Source organism: Orbicella franksi, chromosome 13 (genome assembly GCF_964199315.1).
Source record: "Orbicella franksi chromosome 13, jaOrbFran1.1, whole genome shotgun sequence".
In the NCBI taxonomy this organism is placed as follows: domain Eukaryota; kingdom Metazoa; phylum Cnidaria; class Anthozoa; order Scleractinia; family Merulinidae; genus Orbicella; species Orbicella franksi.
Window position 1 is genome coordinate 12,716,117 of NC_138157.1, and position 14,809 is coordinate 12,730,925.

Genomic DNA, 14,809 nt, shown 5'->3' on the forward strand with positions numbered 1-14,809 from the left:
CTAACTCAAATCAATAATTTATCTCACATATTGTTTATTTTTTTTCTTCATGGTCATCACCATCATCAATAGAATGTAAGTACATGAGATGATAAAATTTTTATCACTCACATGTCGAGAAGTTGTTATTTTAAACCTTTTTTGATTTCTGTTGTTGATCTTATTTTCACAAGTGTGGTCGCATGTTAAGAATACTGATACATGTAAATGTTTTTTTTTTCTCTTGCTACATTTTCTAAATTGCTTCAACTGGACATCATTCAGGGGGTAAGTTACTCTTTGTACAGCTTGGTTGTGATATTTACTGTATCTTAAATGCAAAGTGCTCAACTATATCGGTTATTGACAGAGCATGAGGTCAAGATGGCTGGGTATTGACCGAGATCTTTTTTTTGCCTGCTCATGGACTGGGGGAAGGCGAGGTTCATTAATATGCAACAAAAGGTCTTTGCCAATATCCAGCCATCTTGACTGAGCAAGTCTGGGAAGAAAAGGATTTATTATAATTATGGCATACGGGACACCAGTTCCTTGCAGGACACAGCGGGCAATCAAAAAAGGGCAATATAGCCCCATCTTGCCACTCTGGTAGCCAAGTACAGTGCAAGATGTGGTTCATCTTGCCCACTTGTACAACAACAAGCCATGTAATAAAATTAAATTTTCCTTTTCGTTACTTGTAGGGTTACACGCCTCTTCATCTGGCTGCTATACACGGGCATGATGACGTCATAAAAATGCTAGTGTCTGAATATGGTGAGTCTTGTCTCTTATTTTCTTTTGTTGGATATTGAAATATACAGTACAGCCCAAAAATAACGCACGCCTAAGAAGTGGTGAGAGAAGTTCTTGCACAGCAAGAACACGCAAGTCGGCGCAAGAAGTGGAAATTCGACGTTTTTGAGTTTGGCCGCTATAACTTTTAGAAACGCAAGAAGTTGAACATCTAACCGTAAGAAACGCAAGAAGTTGTCGAGTCCAGCCGCATGTATAGTTTCCTTTATCTGGTCCCTGTTGTTCGAAGGTTGGATGACGCTATCCACCGGATAAATCGCCATCCAGTGGATGGCGTGGTTTGTTTTGTTAACAGTTATTCACTGGATAGCGAGTTATCCGGTGGATAGCTAATAGCGTTATCCACCTTTTGAACAACCCGGGCCTGATCTGTACACTGACATGTGCTGGAGACATTTTATTGAGGTTGAATTGTTGTCTCTGTAGAAGCTGATATAAACAGTCGTGATCACAGTGGTAAGAAACCAAAACAAGTGGCCAGGGATTCCTTAACGATTGAAGCACAAGGTACTTGATTGGACAGGATACCGATGGAGTTTTCTTCACACGCCGTTATTTATAGTTCATGTTATTAATCACTTATGCCACTTAATCACTTAAGTGTTTGCTCCCGAATCTGATTGGTTCTTTGCTTTAATTATAATTTGTAGTCAGTTAGGACATAGTTAATCGAGGAGACTGGTTATGAAGCCTGGCAAACATCAAAGGAGCAAACAAAAATGCCAAGAGTTATGTTGGAAGGTCCACGACCGAGCACAATCTTTTGTTTTGCGCTCATACACTATGCATGAATTACGTAACCAACACGTTTCTTTTGGTTAGTTCCCCAGTACGGAGTAAACAACTATTGTGCTTTGTGCACCGTCAAGGCCAAAAAAGAGAATAAAAACATACAACAAATAGACTGCAAAACAGTCGTTTTCGGACATATTCGGAAGGCGCGAAGCGCCGTAAGCGCGATCCTCGCGTGTGAAGCATGCGAGCCTCACACGCCCATTCTCCCTCGCCGTTTTTACACTCGCTCCAGACCTTTCGTTGGAATATTGATCGTCGCTCGCGTTCGCAAAAAATACGACTGTTTTGCAGTCTATACAACAAAGAATTTTACGAGTTTCATAACCATTCCACTCTATAAACTATGGTTAGGACTGAGCGGAATAAAATTCAGTTTTTAGGGCGTCTAATTTCAAGCTAATTTAGCAGCGGGCATAACGCAAGGCCGATTTAAAACTATGGCCACAGTGACACAATTTAGTTATCTAAAGTAGCGATTCTTTGAACCTCTTTTGCGACAAGTAGTCTTTGTCGTAGCATTCCATTTATTCCTTGGATATGCGTTAATTCCATTGTGGGGTTTTACAGATGGTTTGAACATTTTCCCTAAGGTGGTTAATTTTACTCATGGTGGCCTGTTTGGTTTCTCTTTAGGGCTTTTGGAGTATCATTTCCGAAATTACTCAGGTAACTATCGGTAGTAGAGCTATCGTGTTTTTACTTTTGGATTAGTGTTCACTTTGATAGTTTATGTAAAACATTTGCCAACACTGCATGCTTGCGAATGAATTGTCTTGATATGGTGTTGGGTAAGTACGGAATAATTACTGCCTCTCGCTTGGACATTGTCCTTTCGGGAAGGGGTGAAGGACAAATAGTGCTCCTTTTAGAAATTCATCTTCGAGAATCTATTGAGCCCGCAATCGACATTTGGTGGTCAGTACTTACGATTGCCAAGTAACACCTGTCCATCTTACACTGAGGTTGGGGATAGGACCTGATGTTACATGTATGTAGTATAAGTGGCTTTTCACGGGTTAGCACCTACTTAAACTTGTCGTGGAAAGACGCATTTGGCTATGAGCCACCCAACAGCAGCGAAGGGAGTTGAGCGACAAAATTTAATGGACTTCAAGTGTTTGCAGAAATGGAAGTTCATAACTTTGCTGATTTCAGTTGGTTTGTCTCATTGTGGCATCAGGGGAACAAATAGGTTGTTGGACATAGCATTTCTAACGTCGGTGGCGGGAGAGATGGGTTGGGGGGGACTTAAACCCCTGGGGGACTTTTCCTACACATTGATTGGTTTGTCATTTTATGTTGGAGACGGTAGCTACAATGTAGCCATACATCGCGGGCACTTTTGTAACCCCAGAATAACATAATCTGGTGAGACGTTTGTTGAGATCCTTTTTTATCCGCGCAATTTTGGAACGTACTAGATGAGCTTACAAGTCCAAAGGGCAGCAGACGTTGTAGTGGGATCATCAGGGCTGGAATGCTTCGACTGAGTCTGCGCGGCAAGAAGGACAAAAATAACAATAAGGAGAGAACGTCGAAATGAGACAGTTTACACCAGCCGATGGCTTTATATGTGAAAATGTGTAGGATGTAAATGAATGATTGTCGCAATGCCTACATTTGTGAGTAAACTGTTTTCTAAGAAAACATTTTCATTAGACAGAAACTCTGTCTTAGCTTTAAAACGCGTTTTGCTGGGTTTTGTGTAAACTATAAAAAAGTAATTATAGTAAGATTGCATGGTATCAGCTGTACATTACAAACATTTAGAATCGAAAGTCTTAAGATAAAATCCGGTTTTTTAGTGGAACGTGCTGTCGTTGAGTACTTTTGCCATAATCAATGTTGTTAATCAACTATACAACCTTTGGAACAAGACTTGTGCAGAATTTGGATTTTGTCGTTCTTATTTTAACTTGTATTAAATGGGATCAGTCTTAATCTGTTTGAATTATAACTGTCTGAGATGGTATCCATAATACTGTTAGCATACATTGTTCTGTCCAAGATTATCATTCCATTTCGCTAGTCTGGTTTTGGTAAGACAATGTATTTGTTCTTCTCTAGTTTCTTTCATATACCTAAGGTCTTGACAGCATTTGGTGAGGGCTAATGAGGGGAAATGTAACTATACGCTGGCAAAATGAGTTCTAAATACTTGGAAATCGTTCGTGGAACCATTTCAATTGCAACGATTGCCTTCCCTGCAGCTCATTTCAAAAACAAATAGAAAAGTAGTGAATCAGAGAGGATGAGATGCATCAGTTAAAAGACATACAGTGCAAACCTTTTAACCTTTTATTTTCCATTAGTTATCAACTTCTAAATTCTTGTTGCAATATCAATACATTGCCAAACAAACAGGCAATGAGAACGAGTATCGTTCACTAGAGGACATTGTCACGACTTACCATCAGTTCATAACATCGAAAAGAAATTCATCTCTGAAAACTATCGAACTTGCTAACTGACCAACGATTGGGAGCCGTTTCATACAGCTTTACAACATGTCGGCCTGTAACTTTCTTCTCGAATGTTTACTTCTTTGTTATTGAGAGTCGATACTGACAAAAATGACTCGGTGAAGTTAAACCGTTTTCCTGATCTCGCCATTGTTAATCCCCACTTCCTGATGTTCTATGAACTGAGTAAATTATTGGTTGTCTTCCGTTGATTCTGGTTTGTTTAGGAGCTGCACATAATCTTGCTTAAAATATGTGACAGTGCCCCCTTAATTTCGGAATAGTCTCTGCGGTCACGTCAGCAATTCTAGAAAACAGATTTCAGTTCCAATAAAACTCGTGTATGTTTTCTTGCGATCTCCTTCCGTTTCATTTGTACACATCAATACGTTTGTGAAGACATTGTTTGCTACAAATTAAAGTGTAGACTTCCCGCAGTGTAGAATAAATTCAGAGGCAAATAATCAAGTGTTCCAGTGCCAATTGTTTGGTTTGTTTGGACTTGTCAAAAATGAACCATTCAACGAAAAAAAAAAGATATTTCTTCCATCCAGTTCATTTTCTTCTTGGTTATTTTCTCAGGACTGCTGATCTACTGTCTCTTGTCGGTATACGGTCAATTTTATCTTTGCTTACTTCTGAGAATCGCCTGTGATATACAAACGATTTTGCGTTGGGCGAGGAAACAACTCAAGTGGTGTTGTCTTTTTTACTTTGGTCTTTTAGCCTCTCGGAACTAACCAACCTTGCAGTTTTCTTTAGAGTTGTTGCTTAGTAACACGTTGCTACATCATGACGGCCGCATGACGTCACACCGTCGATGCTTTCATACTATTTTCTGATTGGACAACTAAATTTGGAAAGTTTTCGGTCGCTTCATCGAGTATTTAATAATAGAAAATAACGGTTTTAGTAGCAAATCCCATGAAAAATTGGCTCTTCCATGCTAATATAAAAGGCTAACAGCTGAAAATACAACTCGCTTACTATAAAGACACTAGAAATAAAATTTTAAATTACACGGGCCACAATATTTAAAAAGAATGAGAAACCGAAAATTAGTTAAAAAGCCTTTCTTGAGCTTTCCCAAAAACGACACTTTAAATTGTTTTCCCGTCCAAATTGTCTCTTACGTGAATACAGAGAAACTCACTCTTTAAAGATAGTGTTCAAGCGATTTTTCTCTATGACTGTTTTGCCTAGTAGCTCTAGATGTAAAATGATAAATAATGAACTTACCTCTAAACAGGGCGTGTAGTGGAGAATTCACCGTTAATCACCGTCGTAAAGCTTTGCATTGCACAGGAGATTGAAACTTATTTCATCGTGAAGTGTGCTTTATCGTTACCATTTAAGATCATTTTTTTGATATTTTCTTGTTGTACCATTTTCGTGGCCAATCAAAACGTAAGTTTTCTCAGTGATGGCCTACTCAAGAAAGGTCATGAATCTTTAAATTGCACGTGAGATAGCTGGCTGCGATTGGCTAAGATGTTTGAAAAGGCAAAGCAGTAGAAATGTTCTTCCTTCGGAATTAATTACAAGCAGTGAGCTGTGTAGTTTAACGGACGAGGCATCCTCTCATGGTTTGGGAAAGGACGTTTTGTGTAGGACTTAGAAGGTGCATTTGGATAGCATGATGTACTTTTTATGTCTTGTTTGCAGCTAAGGATTAATTACCTTTTATTGTTCTTTCTTACATTTAACAATATTTGAGCATTTCAATTTCATCTTGATGAATTCATTGTGGTCAGTAGCGGGTATGGGTGTTGGTGAGCTTTGTTGGGGGTTTTCGTCTTGGATTATTTATTGACTGTTTTCTTGATAGCAGCTTTTGCGGCTGTGAATAAATGATGGGTGGATTATAATTCCCTCGTAATTCATTGATCTCAGGAAAATGTATGTGTGAACATATGCGAGCAAAAACATGTGCACGCATGCCCTTGCTGTGAAAACCGCGACATCGCTAAGCACGGTCAACGGGGCAACGGTTTGCTCTTCTTAATATGCTAGTGCTCTTTTGGAAAGGACGATCACGAGTATTTCAGAATCTTATTTTTTTATGCTCCTACATATGATAAGCTAGGGTGTCCACTTCTGCTTGTGTCTCCTGCTATCCTCTCCAGACTTTGGAGTATATACTACAGTAGCTTACTCCACAACACGTTTCTCTTCGCGTATCTCAAGAAAACGGGAACTATTCAAATTCTTTCAACTTATGCTATGAGAAATTTATAGAGAGCTGTAAGGAGAATATAGACGCTGATATGGTATTGTTTCTCATGTAGATACATCATCGGAGTCGTCAGGTTACGGATCAGTGCACAGTAAATTCGGCTCTACCAGCTCCACACCAAGTGTGATGCTAGCCAGTCAGTACAGCAACAACGAAAAGGGCAGCAAAAATGAATCATCAGAAGAGAAAACGAGATCGAGATCGGTAATTACTGTTTTGTTGTTAATTTGTGTTGCTGTTTTGTTTTATCGTTCTTCTTTACTTAAAGGGGGGTCTTAACCTGCACTCCCACCATAAACATCCCTCCCCACTCCCCAGCCTCATCATCGTCCTATCCATACACACTACTTTGTTGTTGTTGTTGTTTGTGTTGCTGTTTTGTTTTATCATTCTTCTTTATTTAAAGGGATGTCTCAACCTCAACCCGCACCAAAAACGTCCCTACCCACTGCACTCCCCAACCTCATCATCGTTCCATCCGTACGCACTGCTTTGTTGTTGTTGTTTGTGTTGCTGTTTTGTTTTATCATTCTTCTTCATTTCATGGGATGTCTCAACCTCAACCCGCATCAATAATGTCCTTCCCCACTCCCCAACCTCGTCATCGGCTTATCCGTACGCACTGCTTTGTTGTTGGTTATTTGTGTCGTTGTTATCGTTCTTTTTATTTATCACATGGGCGAGGGCTTGTCTAGAGGGGGTTATGCTGCTAGGCCGGCAGAACAAAGCACTGCTAATTTTGTTAGAACTATGGCTCATGCACTAGATGCACCACTTGTTTCCCAATCTTGAAAAGCCTTTACAGTCACAGCAAGCGAAGCCTACCCCTCAAGACTATATTAATGAATTGATTATTTGAATTTTGAACCCGCTAGTCGTTTCAAGAATGCAATAATGAATTGATTAATGGAAAATTGGATCCACTAGTCGTTCCAAGAATACGGCTAATGGATTTAATGTTCAAAAAACTCAATTTGCTATTCATTTTGGAAATGACTAGCGATTTTAATATTCAAATAGTCAATTCATTATTGTATTCTTGAAACGACTAGCGGGTACCATATTCAAATAATCAATTCATTAATGTAATCTTGAAGGGTACGCTTCACTTGGTTTGACTGAAAGTACATCGTAGATTCGTGGAATCGCAAATTTCTTGTTTACAAAGATGTAAACAAAAATCCAAATTCGTTTTGTTTCGAGACTTGTGAGACCCAAAGCGACGCAGACTTGAGCGACGACAAATTCTCTCGGTTCTCAGCCTCGTTTAAATTGATGAACAAGTTGTAAAAAAAACGCAAATGTGGTTAGCCTTTGTTTAGCCAGGCTCCCCGGATACAACAACGAAGAAGAATACGTTTGCCTTTCGTGAAAAGTAAAGGAAATTGAGTCAATGTGACGGTTCGCTGTTACTAGTCACTATAGCTGGCGTAACAGGAAGCGAAAAGGTGAGAGAGGAGGCTGGGAAAGAGACGTTCCATTCCCCTTTGCGCAGATGGTGTTTATCGTCTCCCCTATTCATTACCCGCGTTTTACGCCTGTTAGGCCGGCGATATCGTTAGATGCCATTGTTAGATGCTATGTGATGCCCTTGCTGTTGGGAAAAAATATTCCAGCCATGTAACAGTGAGCGAATTTTTTGTCTAGGATGTAGACACTTCAATGTAGCTTTGGAGTTTGTACATCATTTTGGGTCAAATGAAATTTTTGCATGCTGAAATAATTTTGTATTTCAACGGTCGACTCCCGATCACCTGCAAAACATTGAATAATAACTTACCCTTTGGTCCACAACGTCGGATGGCTTCTCGTTCCTTGTTTTTAGGCGTGCGTCCTAATCACGTGCAAGTTCAAGGTTCGAGCCGTTTTGGCCGTACTGGAGATTAGTGAGTGTTTTTTTGCCCCAGCGCGCGAGTTAGACAGCTTTGAGGGGAATCCCGTGATACGTTCTCGTCCAATAGAAAACAGCATTACAGCTGTAGGGTACAGCAGTTTCCATTATATTCCGACAAGATATTCCGATTTTTACTAATATGTTTATAAATGACATGACTGACTGGATAGTTTGAGCATCCAGGCCATGGTCGTAGAAAATTACTTTTACAGTCGGTTAAGTCTTGTCTAGTGTGAGTGTGTCGTGAAAGCTTGATTAAGAAGATCGTCTCTTTTGAGTTTTGTTTGCACAAGTTATCACAGATAAGAATGTTGTATTAGCCAGTCTACTGTTTTAAACCAATTCTTTTCGTTCCAAGAAACTGTCTGCCACCATCGTTGAGAGTTTGTATATCAGTACAGCTGGCTGTAGTGTTTATAGGGTTATTTCCGCCGCTTTGGACTCATCAGAGTAAACAAAACCATTCATAGATTAGGTCCCCTTGGTGGCAGTTCGCATTTTAAAGCATTTTTAAGTGCATTACACATTAATGAGATACAGGTTTCTAGCTTGGGTGAAGTGCAATATCTGCAACTTTTCTGCTATGTTTTCATATTGTTTTTGTAGACATATTTGTTGTGGGTGCAGTATTACCAAAGAGTGTTCGAGAATATTTTTGAGAAAATTTCTGCATATTGCATAATACCCTGCGGAAATATTTTCCAAGTTGTTTTCTAGGCATAAATCAATTCTAGGAATACGGTGTAAAGAGGCAAGGTTTCAAAAATCTCTCGCTCTTTTGCTGGAAACTGTTTTCGTTTTGTGTTTTCTAACACCACTATTAAACATTACCGCCGTACTTTGAGAATTAACTAGAGTTAAAGGTAAATGTTTAGTGGTTTCTTCACAGTTGATCGTGCCGGTTTTTATAAACGACAACTCTCGTCTCTGTGGTTTAGTTTTGTTCTTGAATTGTTTTTGTAACAAGCAAGTTTCAAAGAAAGAGAAAATGTACGTTTTCTGGCCTTACAAGTCTAATATCAGAATCAATAACCGTATTCGATAATGTTTATGGAAAATAAATTCTGGATGTGTATTCGTAATTATAGTCAAGGGGAATTGATTGGGTTTCAAACGTGTCTTTCTAAGGAGTTGTTTTTTTGAACCATACTTACCTAACAGGAATAATCGACGTAAAGTTGTCCGGAGGGACGAAAAGAAACTTGTCAGCAGCAGTTTAAACCTGTTCTACCTCGGTTCACGACCTGTACTAGGGAAACTTCCTTTCGAAATTCGCTTCTTGTTTTCCAAGTCATCTCAGAAAGCTATGGTTTCTCAGACGATTCTGCCTCTGAGGAAATATGTAACGGCTTTTTCCAGCGAAAATTTGACGTTGCGACGAAACGCTGGTGGAAATCTTGAAGCTTGAAAATAGGATCGGAGGCATGTTCTAGATTTCATCCACGTACAAGTGCGTCCCTTCCGCCCAAGTCTAATATTTTTAATATGTCCACGGACGCTTGTCTGTGAAACCGGTTTCGATTAAGCATGTACTGATTATTTGCCCGAAGGTCATGCGATTGCAGACATGTCAAACTCGATCTTGATTCGAAAGACTAAGATAACATAATTGATTGGCTGATTTTTCAAAGAGATATTGCCCACGGAAATGTGTCTAATTTAGATACCGTGTGATATTTTTACGCAATATTTTGAAATTCCGCTGATATGAAAATTGAAGTATAATACCTTGGTATCGCTGTTTTGATGCCGGTTTCCACGGATGCTTTGAAAAGTGAAATTGCTAAATTTGAAAACATGAGATAGAACTTGATATTCTATTTCTGGTGTACAAGCTATTAAAGATGAATTACTTAGCGCTGTTGAGACCCAATTTGTGTCCACAGCAAGGATTAATTTTTAAAGTTGAACGTAAATAAATATTTTGAAAAGGTTGACCACACACTAAGAACAAGAGACTCCTATTTACAAAATAAACTTCCAGTTGGTAATTACTTCAGTTTTGCCTAATGTTGTTTTGAATGAGATGTGGTCGACGCGTCTGTTCCTCGCATTAGACACTGGTGTTTGTTTGAATTACGAATTAATTTTAAATATTTTATAGATTTGTCTAGAGTACAATATTCGTAGAAAGCGTTCACAAGGTCATATATCCCGGGCAAACAATCACGCGAAAGCACTGTTTGAAGCAAAGCTAAAGTCGGCAATGAGTGTTTGGGTAAAGGTCGGCGATAGACAAATTCCATCGCTCACACGTTTGACCACAAATCCCTTATTTAATCCATCTAGGTCAGAAAACGACAACTACAGCATGTTTGGCAAAGATGTGCGCAAACACATTCCTGCATTCTGTCTGCCTGAAAAAAAAAAAAAAAAAAAAAAATGAAGAACAACACTGAGAAGCTGACACAATTTACCGTTTTCTTCACTATGTCATAAAAAATTATCTTTAATTTCATTTGTGCCTTCTGCGATTGGTCTAGGCCTTATCTCAATGTCCACAAATGAGTTTTGAATTTAGCGAGTTTAAATTTATCTGATTCTACACTTATTTAATTATATCGGCATGTTACAAGTATGCTAACTTCAGTGTCGCCATTATTGTCTTGAACGCTTCCTTTGCTCGTTATCTGTGACAAGGAAGCTTTCACGATGACGTACTTCTGGTGTATTAGTTTCTCGCGCGACGAACGCGCGTGTCTTTACATGGAACGAATGAAATTCCACTTCATGTGTAGTCTCTGTCCCGAAAGTGTCATTTTCACAAGGTGAGGTTTTCACTATTAATCTTTGATGAAGCCATTTTCTTCGTCATCTTTGATTATTTGCCGTGAAAAAAGAATTACTTATTAGTTACGGTGATTTAAATTGTTCGGGGAGACCTCCGGAAAACCACCAGGCTTATAGGGGAGGCGACCTCAATTAATAATGGTTTTAATGGTTAGCTTTGTGTGCGCGGCATAATCTGCTTTGAATAACCTACTATTCTATTCAGTCTTCTTTAGGGAAATTCTTAATGAAGAAGAAGCACAAGAAGGAGCGAGGACAATTGCCACATTTCCCACAAAGCAGCTCAACTGCAGGGTAAGTGTGACTTACCGATCACGCACGACTAGTGCTACCTTACGAGTGATCTCATTATTAAGTCACGCAATAATTTTGTCAATGACTATTGCGCATAGATGTTGCGTGACCTCATGTCGAAACGTCGACAGACTAAGTCTTGTTATTTTTAACAACAAGTAATTGCGGTTTAGTTCTGGCTACAAAAACAAATTCCGTTCTAAGCAAGCTTCTCAAATCGGATGTGACTAACACACTTTAATTATTCCTCAAGAGTATGCTTTCATGTTGCTCTGATGAAATATGCATGTATGTGAAGTACTAACACTCGAAACATTAGCTGCTTTATCTAGAAAGGCAACTTATGTGTAGCTTAAAAAGTAAGGGACCTACAGTTGAGCGATTGTCTTTTGACTCCAGGGGCCCGTTTCTCGATTGTCCCAAAAAGTTTTCGCACCCGAAAAGCCGTAGCAAAATCTCAAACCTTATGACTTCAGAGCTGTTTTACTCACATATTCGCAATAGGAACAGAGGTTCCCTTCATACACGAAGTTTCAGGTGTATACACTTCTTTATCTTTAAATACCAATTAACTAAAAATGGCTCTGCGGGCCCGAAAAGTTTCCGGGGCTTTCGAGAAACGGGCCCCAGATTAATGTGAAAGTTTTCTGAAGTCTGTGACAGTAGTTTAATAACTACAACTGTACTCTAAAGATGTAAACTAGGATGGGAAGTCCAGGATTAATATGCTAAATGTCTAATATGAAGAGGATGAACAAAACGAAAACAACTGGCAAATGAGGAAATTGATAAATAATCCATTAAAACATCCAGACTTAATGTGTATTATAAATAACGGCTTGTTTTGAAAAAGAAAATAAAGAATAGACATACAAATGCCATATAAACTATCAGTAATGAAAAAGAAACTGTAAAATCAGGAAATGAGTGAGGAAATGATAGCTGAACGAGTGACTGGATGAATAATTTAGTAAATATAGAAATAAACAAATGAATAAACAATTAAAAAGCTAACCCACCAGCAAATAAAATTCTAAACCGTTGTTCTAATTCCCAGCTCTGAAGCTGTGATGATATACCGTCGCTCAAGTGAAGCCCAAGGTTTTCACACCACTGTTCTTCAAAGCAGTTTTCGGAGAATATTGGGCTCCAATCTAGAGACTAAACATGGAAGGCGACTGAATAACTACACGATATAACCAAGAAACTAAATTACCAATTGTAAAATTATAAATAACGTAACTTAGATAATCTGTCCCTTTTGTAAAATAATACAATATTAATAACGTCTTAACTTGAAAAATGTTTTTCTTTTTATAAACAATTTATTCCTTAAACCTTTTTATAACTTTGCTACTAAATGTAAAGATGACAAGCGATTAGATGCATTTTGAAAAAATGGCATTCAAACAAATAAACAAACAAATAAAATTAACGTTTCTAAGGAAACTACGTTACTCTCCCAATAGTGCCAAATTGCCAAATTCCCAAATTGAAAATAAACCCAAATAATATTAAATATAGCAATCCAAACAGCACAACATTAAAGCAATACCCACTTTAATCTAGAACTGCCGTGTAGAAAAGTAAATAGCACCACATGAAAGTTCTGGTCAAAAGCTTTCATTGGAATGGTCACACACTAGGTTTTCATTAAGAGACTTCACTGAAGTAACATGATACGATAAATAACATGATAAACTGTACCACATGAATGGGAATGTAATTCTCAAACGTTTTCATTTTTCTTGTTAAACTGATATAATCTAGATAGATGTTTTTTCCCGGTGGGTGTTGAATAGCGCTTTGCAAAGTCAAATATTTGTTACAATATTTTTAAACTTTTAAAAAGTACTTATAAAGTATTTGGAAAGGTGATTTTAAAATATATTATTAACTACGGCATGGAGGGTAAGGCAAGGTAGATAAGGCGCGCGGTAAGATGTGGTTTTTCTGTAAGCTACTGTGTGATAGTTTATTGGCATGCTGTTGCTAGTTCGTGTTGTATAAGCTCAGTTAGACACCTGCTGTTGTGTTCGAATATCGTTCAAACTTTGTATTGTGTTGTCTTGAAAACTTGACTTGGCCCTGGTTGTTGAAGGAATAGGTAACGCTACTAATGCACTTAAAAATTTACGCACTACACGTATGTGTTTGTGTATAGCACTGAATAGTTGATTTATCCGGAGGATAGTAATTAATATCTACCCTTTGAACAGCCAGTCTCTGGTAAATAAATGTCGTATTTACGATTGTAGATTATTGATAAGCACTCCGCTAGCAGTGGAATCCAGCTCGTTTGAAATGAGTCCAGCGATGTCACAGAGAACGTGTTCCGACCCCAATCTCCTGAAGTCAACTGGTGTCTGAAAAAAAGAGACGACAACAATAAAAAACACCACAGGGAGGTGTTCTGAAAAGAAGAGGTACTTCGTCGAGGTACATTCAAGGCTGCGTATCAGGGTTGGCATAGGCGCGCTGTCATTAGTAGATATTGTGCGATACAGAAAAAGGTGTTACCCGAACAATGTATGCTTGGATATTTACCATTTATGTTACAACAGCCGCTAGGATCTTGTAAAATTTTTGCTGTTGTTCTATATTTATATGAACATGGCCTCGGTTGTCGAATGAGCAATCAACGTAGCCACCACTAAATTTGTCTAGTCTTGTTTGTCAAACGTTTTGACCTTATTGGGTAAACAAAAAACGAGTATTTTCACCTCTGAGGCTCTTGTTTCTCTCCTTCACTCAGGAGAATCAGCCATTTACAAAAAGAATATCATTCACAAATGTACATAAAGTGTTGTTTATTTTAGCTACAATTACGGACACATTTTTTTGGCGGCTGGAGATGGCGAGGGGGGTGAAAAATTTTCAGGTCTTGCATGACATTCTTTCGACACCAATTGAGGTCCAGTCCCCTTAGGCACTTGTCTCACACCCAGTCCTTTTTATTAGAAGCAAATGCCCTTCATATGCTGAGTTCAGATGGGTCGTACATCCGAGGGGCTCAAAACAATTTGCTGAACTATCAAGCTATTTTTAAATAGTTTTTATCACCTATATTTAGGTAGGATGCCGCTAAGTATTTGTTTAATAAACATATTTTGTGTTATAGAGTGTTGCTTCTGATTTTCACACGTGTAGCTCGTCTCTTGTAATTGTCCAGTGAAGGCAGTCACCATTGTCGTTGAGGACTAACCAACGACAAGAGTGTTTTTCATAGCTGTCCTCATCTTTGGAGACCCAGGGTTGTCAGTGGGAGCGAGCGAAAGCCGAAACAACGGGAGGAACAAAGACGAAGAAAAAGTTGGACGGCCGTTTTCGTTCTCTCCCACTTTTTCTGTGCCGATGTTTTGCTAGACTACGAGTAGTCCCCCTTTCGCTTAGTCCGTCGTGCGTGACACGAAAGAAAACCTCGAGGAAAAAATGGACGCTTAAATTTCCTCGAAGGTTATTTATGGCCACGCTCGACGGACTAAGGGAAAGAGGGACTACTGGTAGTCTAATGTTTTGTCAGTCGTTTGGACTTTCCCTCTA

At 38.7% G+C, this 14,809-nt stretch overlaps 1 protein-coding gene across 2 annotated transcripts; it reads left to right on the forward strand.

The window, feature by feature from the left end:
* The first annotated feature begins 75 nt into the window (after positions 1-75).
* Positions 76-14,386, forward strand: LOC145466767 (uncharacterized). 2 transcript variants are annotated; one of them, XM_081450480.1, is made up of 7 exons: positions 76-267; positions 684-756; positions 1,222-1,302; positions 2,224-2,256; positions 6,341-6,492; positions 11,178-11,266; positions 12,324-12,658. In XM_081450480.1, exons 1-7 carry the CDS (start codon positions 208-210, stop codon positions 12,463-12,465), a joined length of 630 nt encoding a protein of 209 aa, XP_081306606.1. In that variant the 5' UTR covers positions 76-207; the 3' UTR covers positions 12,466-12,658. The 2 variants fall into 2 exon arrangements, with proteins under 2 accessions (XP_081306606.1, XP_081306605.1); XM_081450479.1 differs by lacking the exon at positions 12,324-12,658 and adding an exon at positions 13,525-14,386 and having other exon boundaries at positions 87-267.
* Positions 14,387-14,809: the final 423 nt, after the last annotated feature.

Coding starts and splice junctions, on each gene's coding strand:
- LOC145466767 (XM_081450480.1), top strand. CDS start 208: ATGTTTTTTTTTTCTCTTGCTACATTTTCTAAATTGCTTCAACTGGAC. Junction 268..683: donor AACTGGACATCATTCAGGGG/GTAAGTTACTCT, acceptor CGTTACTTGTAG/GGTTACACGCCTCTTCATCT. Junction 6,493..11,177: donor AGAAAACGAGATCGAGATCG/GTAATTACTGTT, acceptor TATTCTATTCAG/TCTTCTTTAGGGAAATTCTT.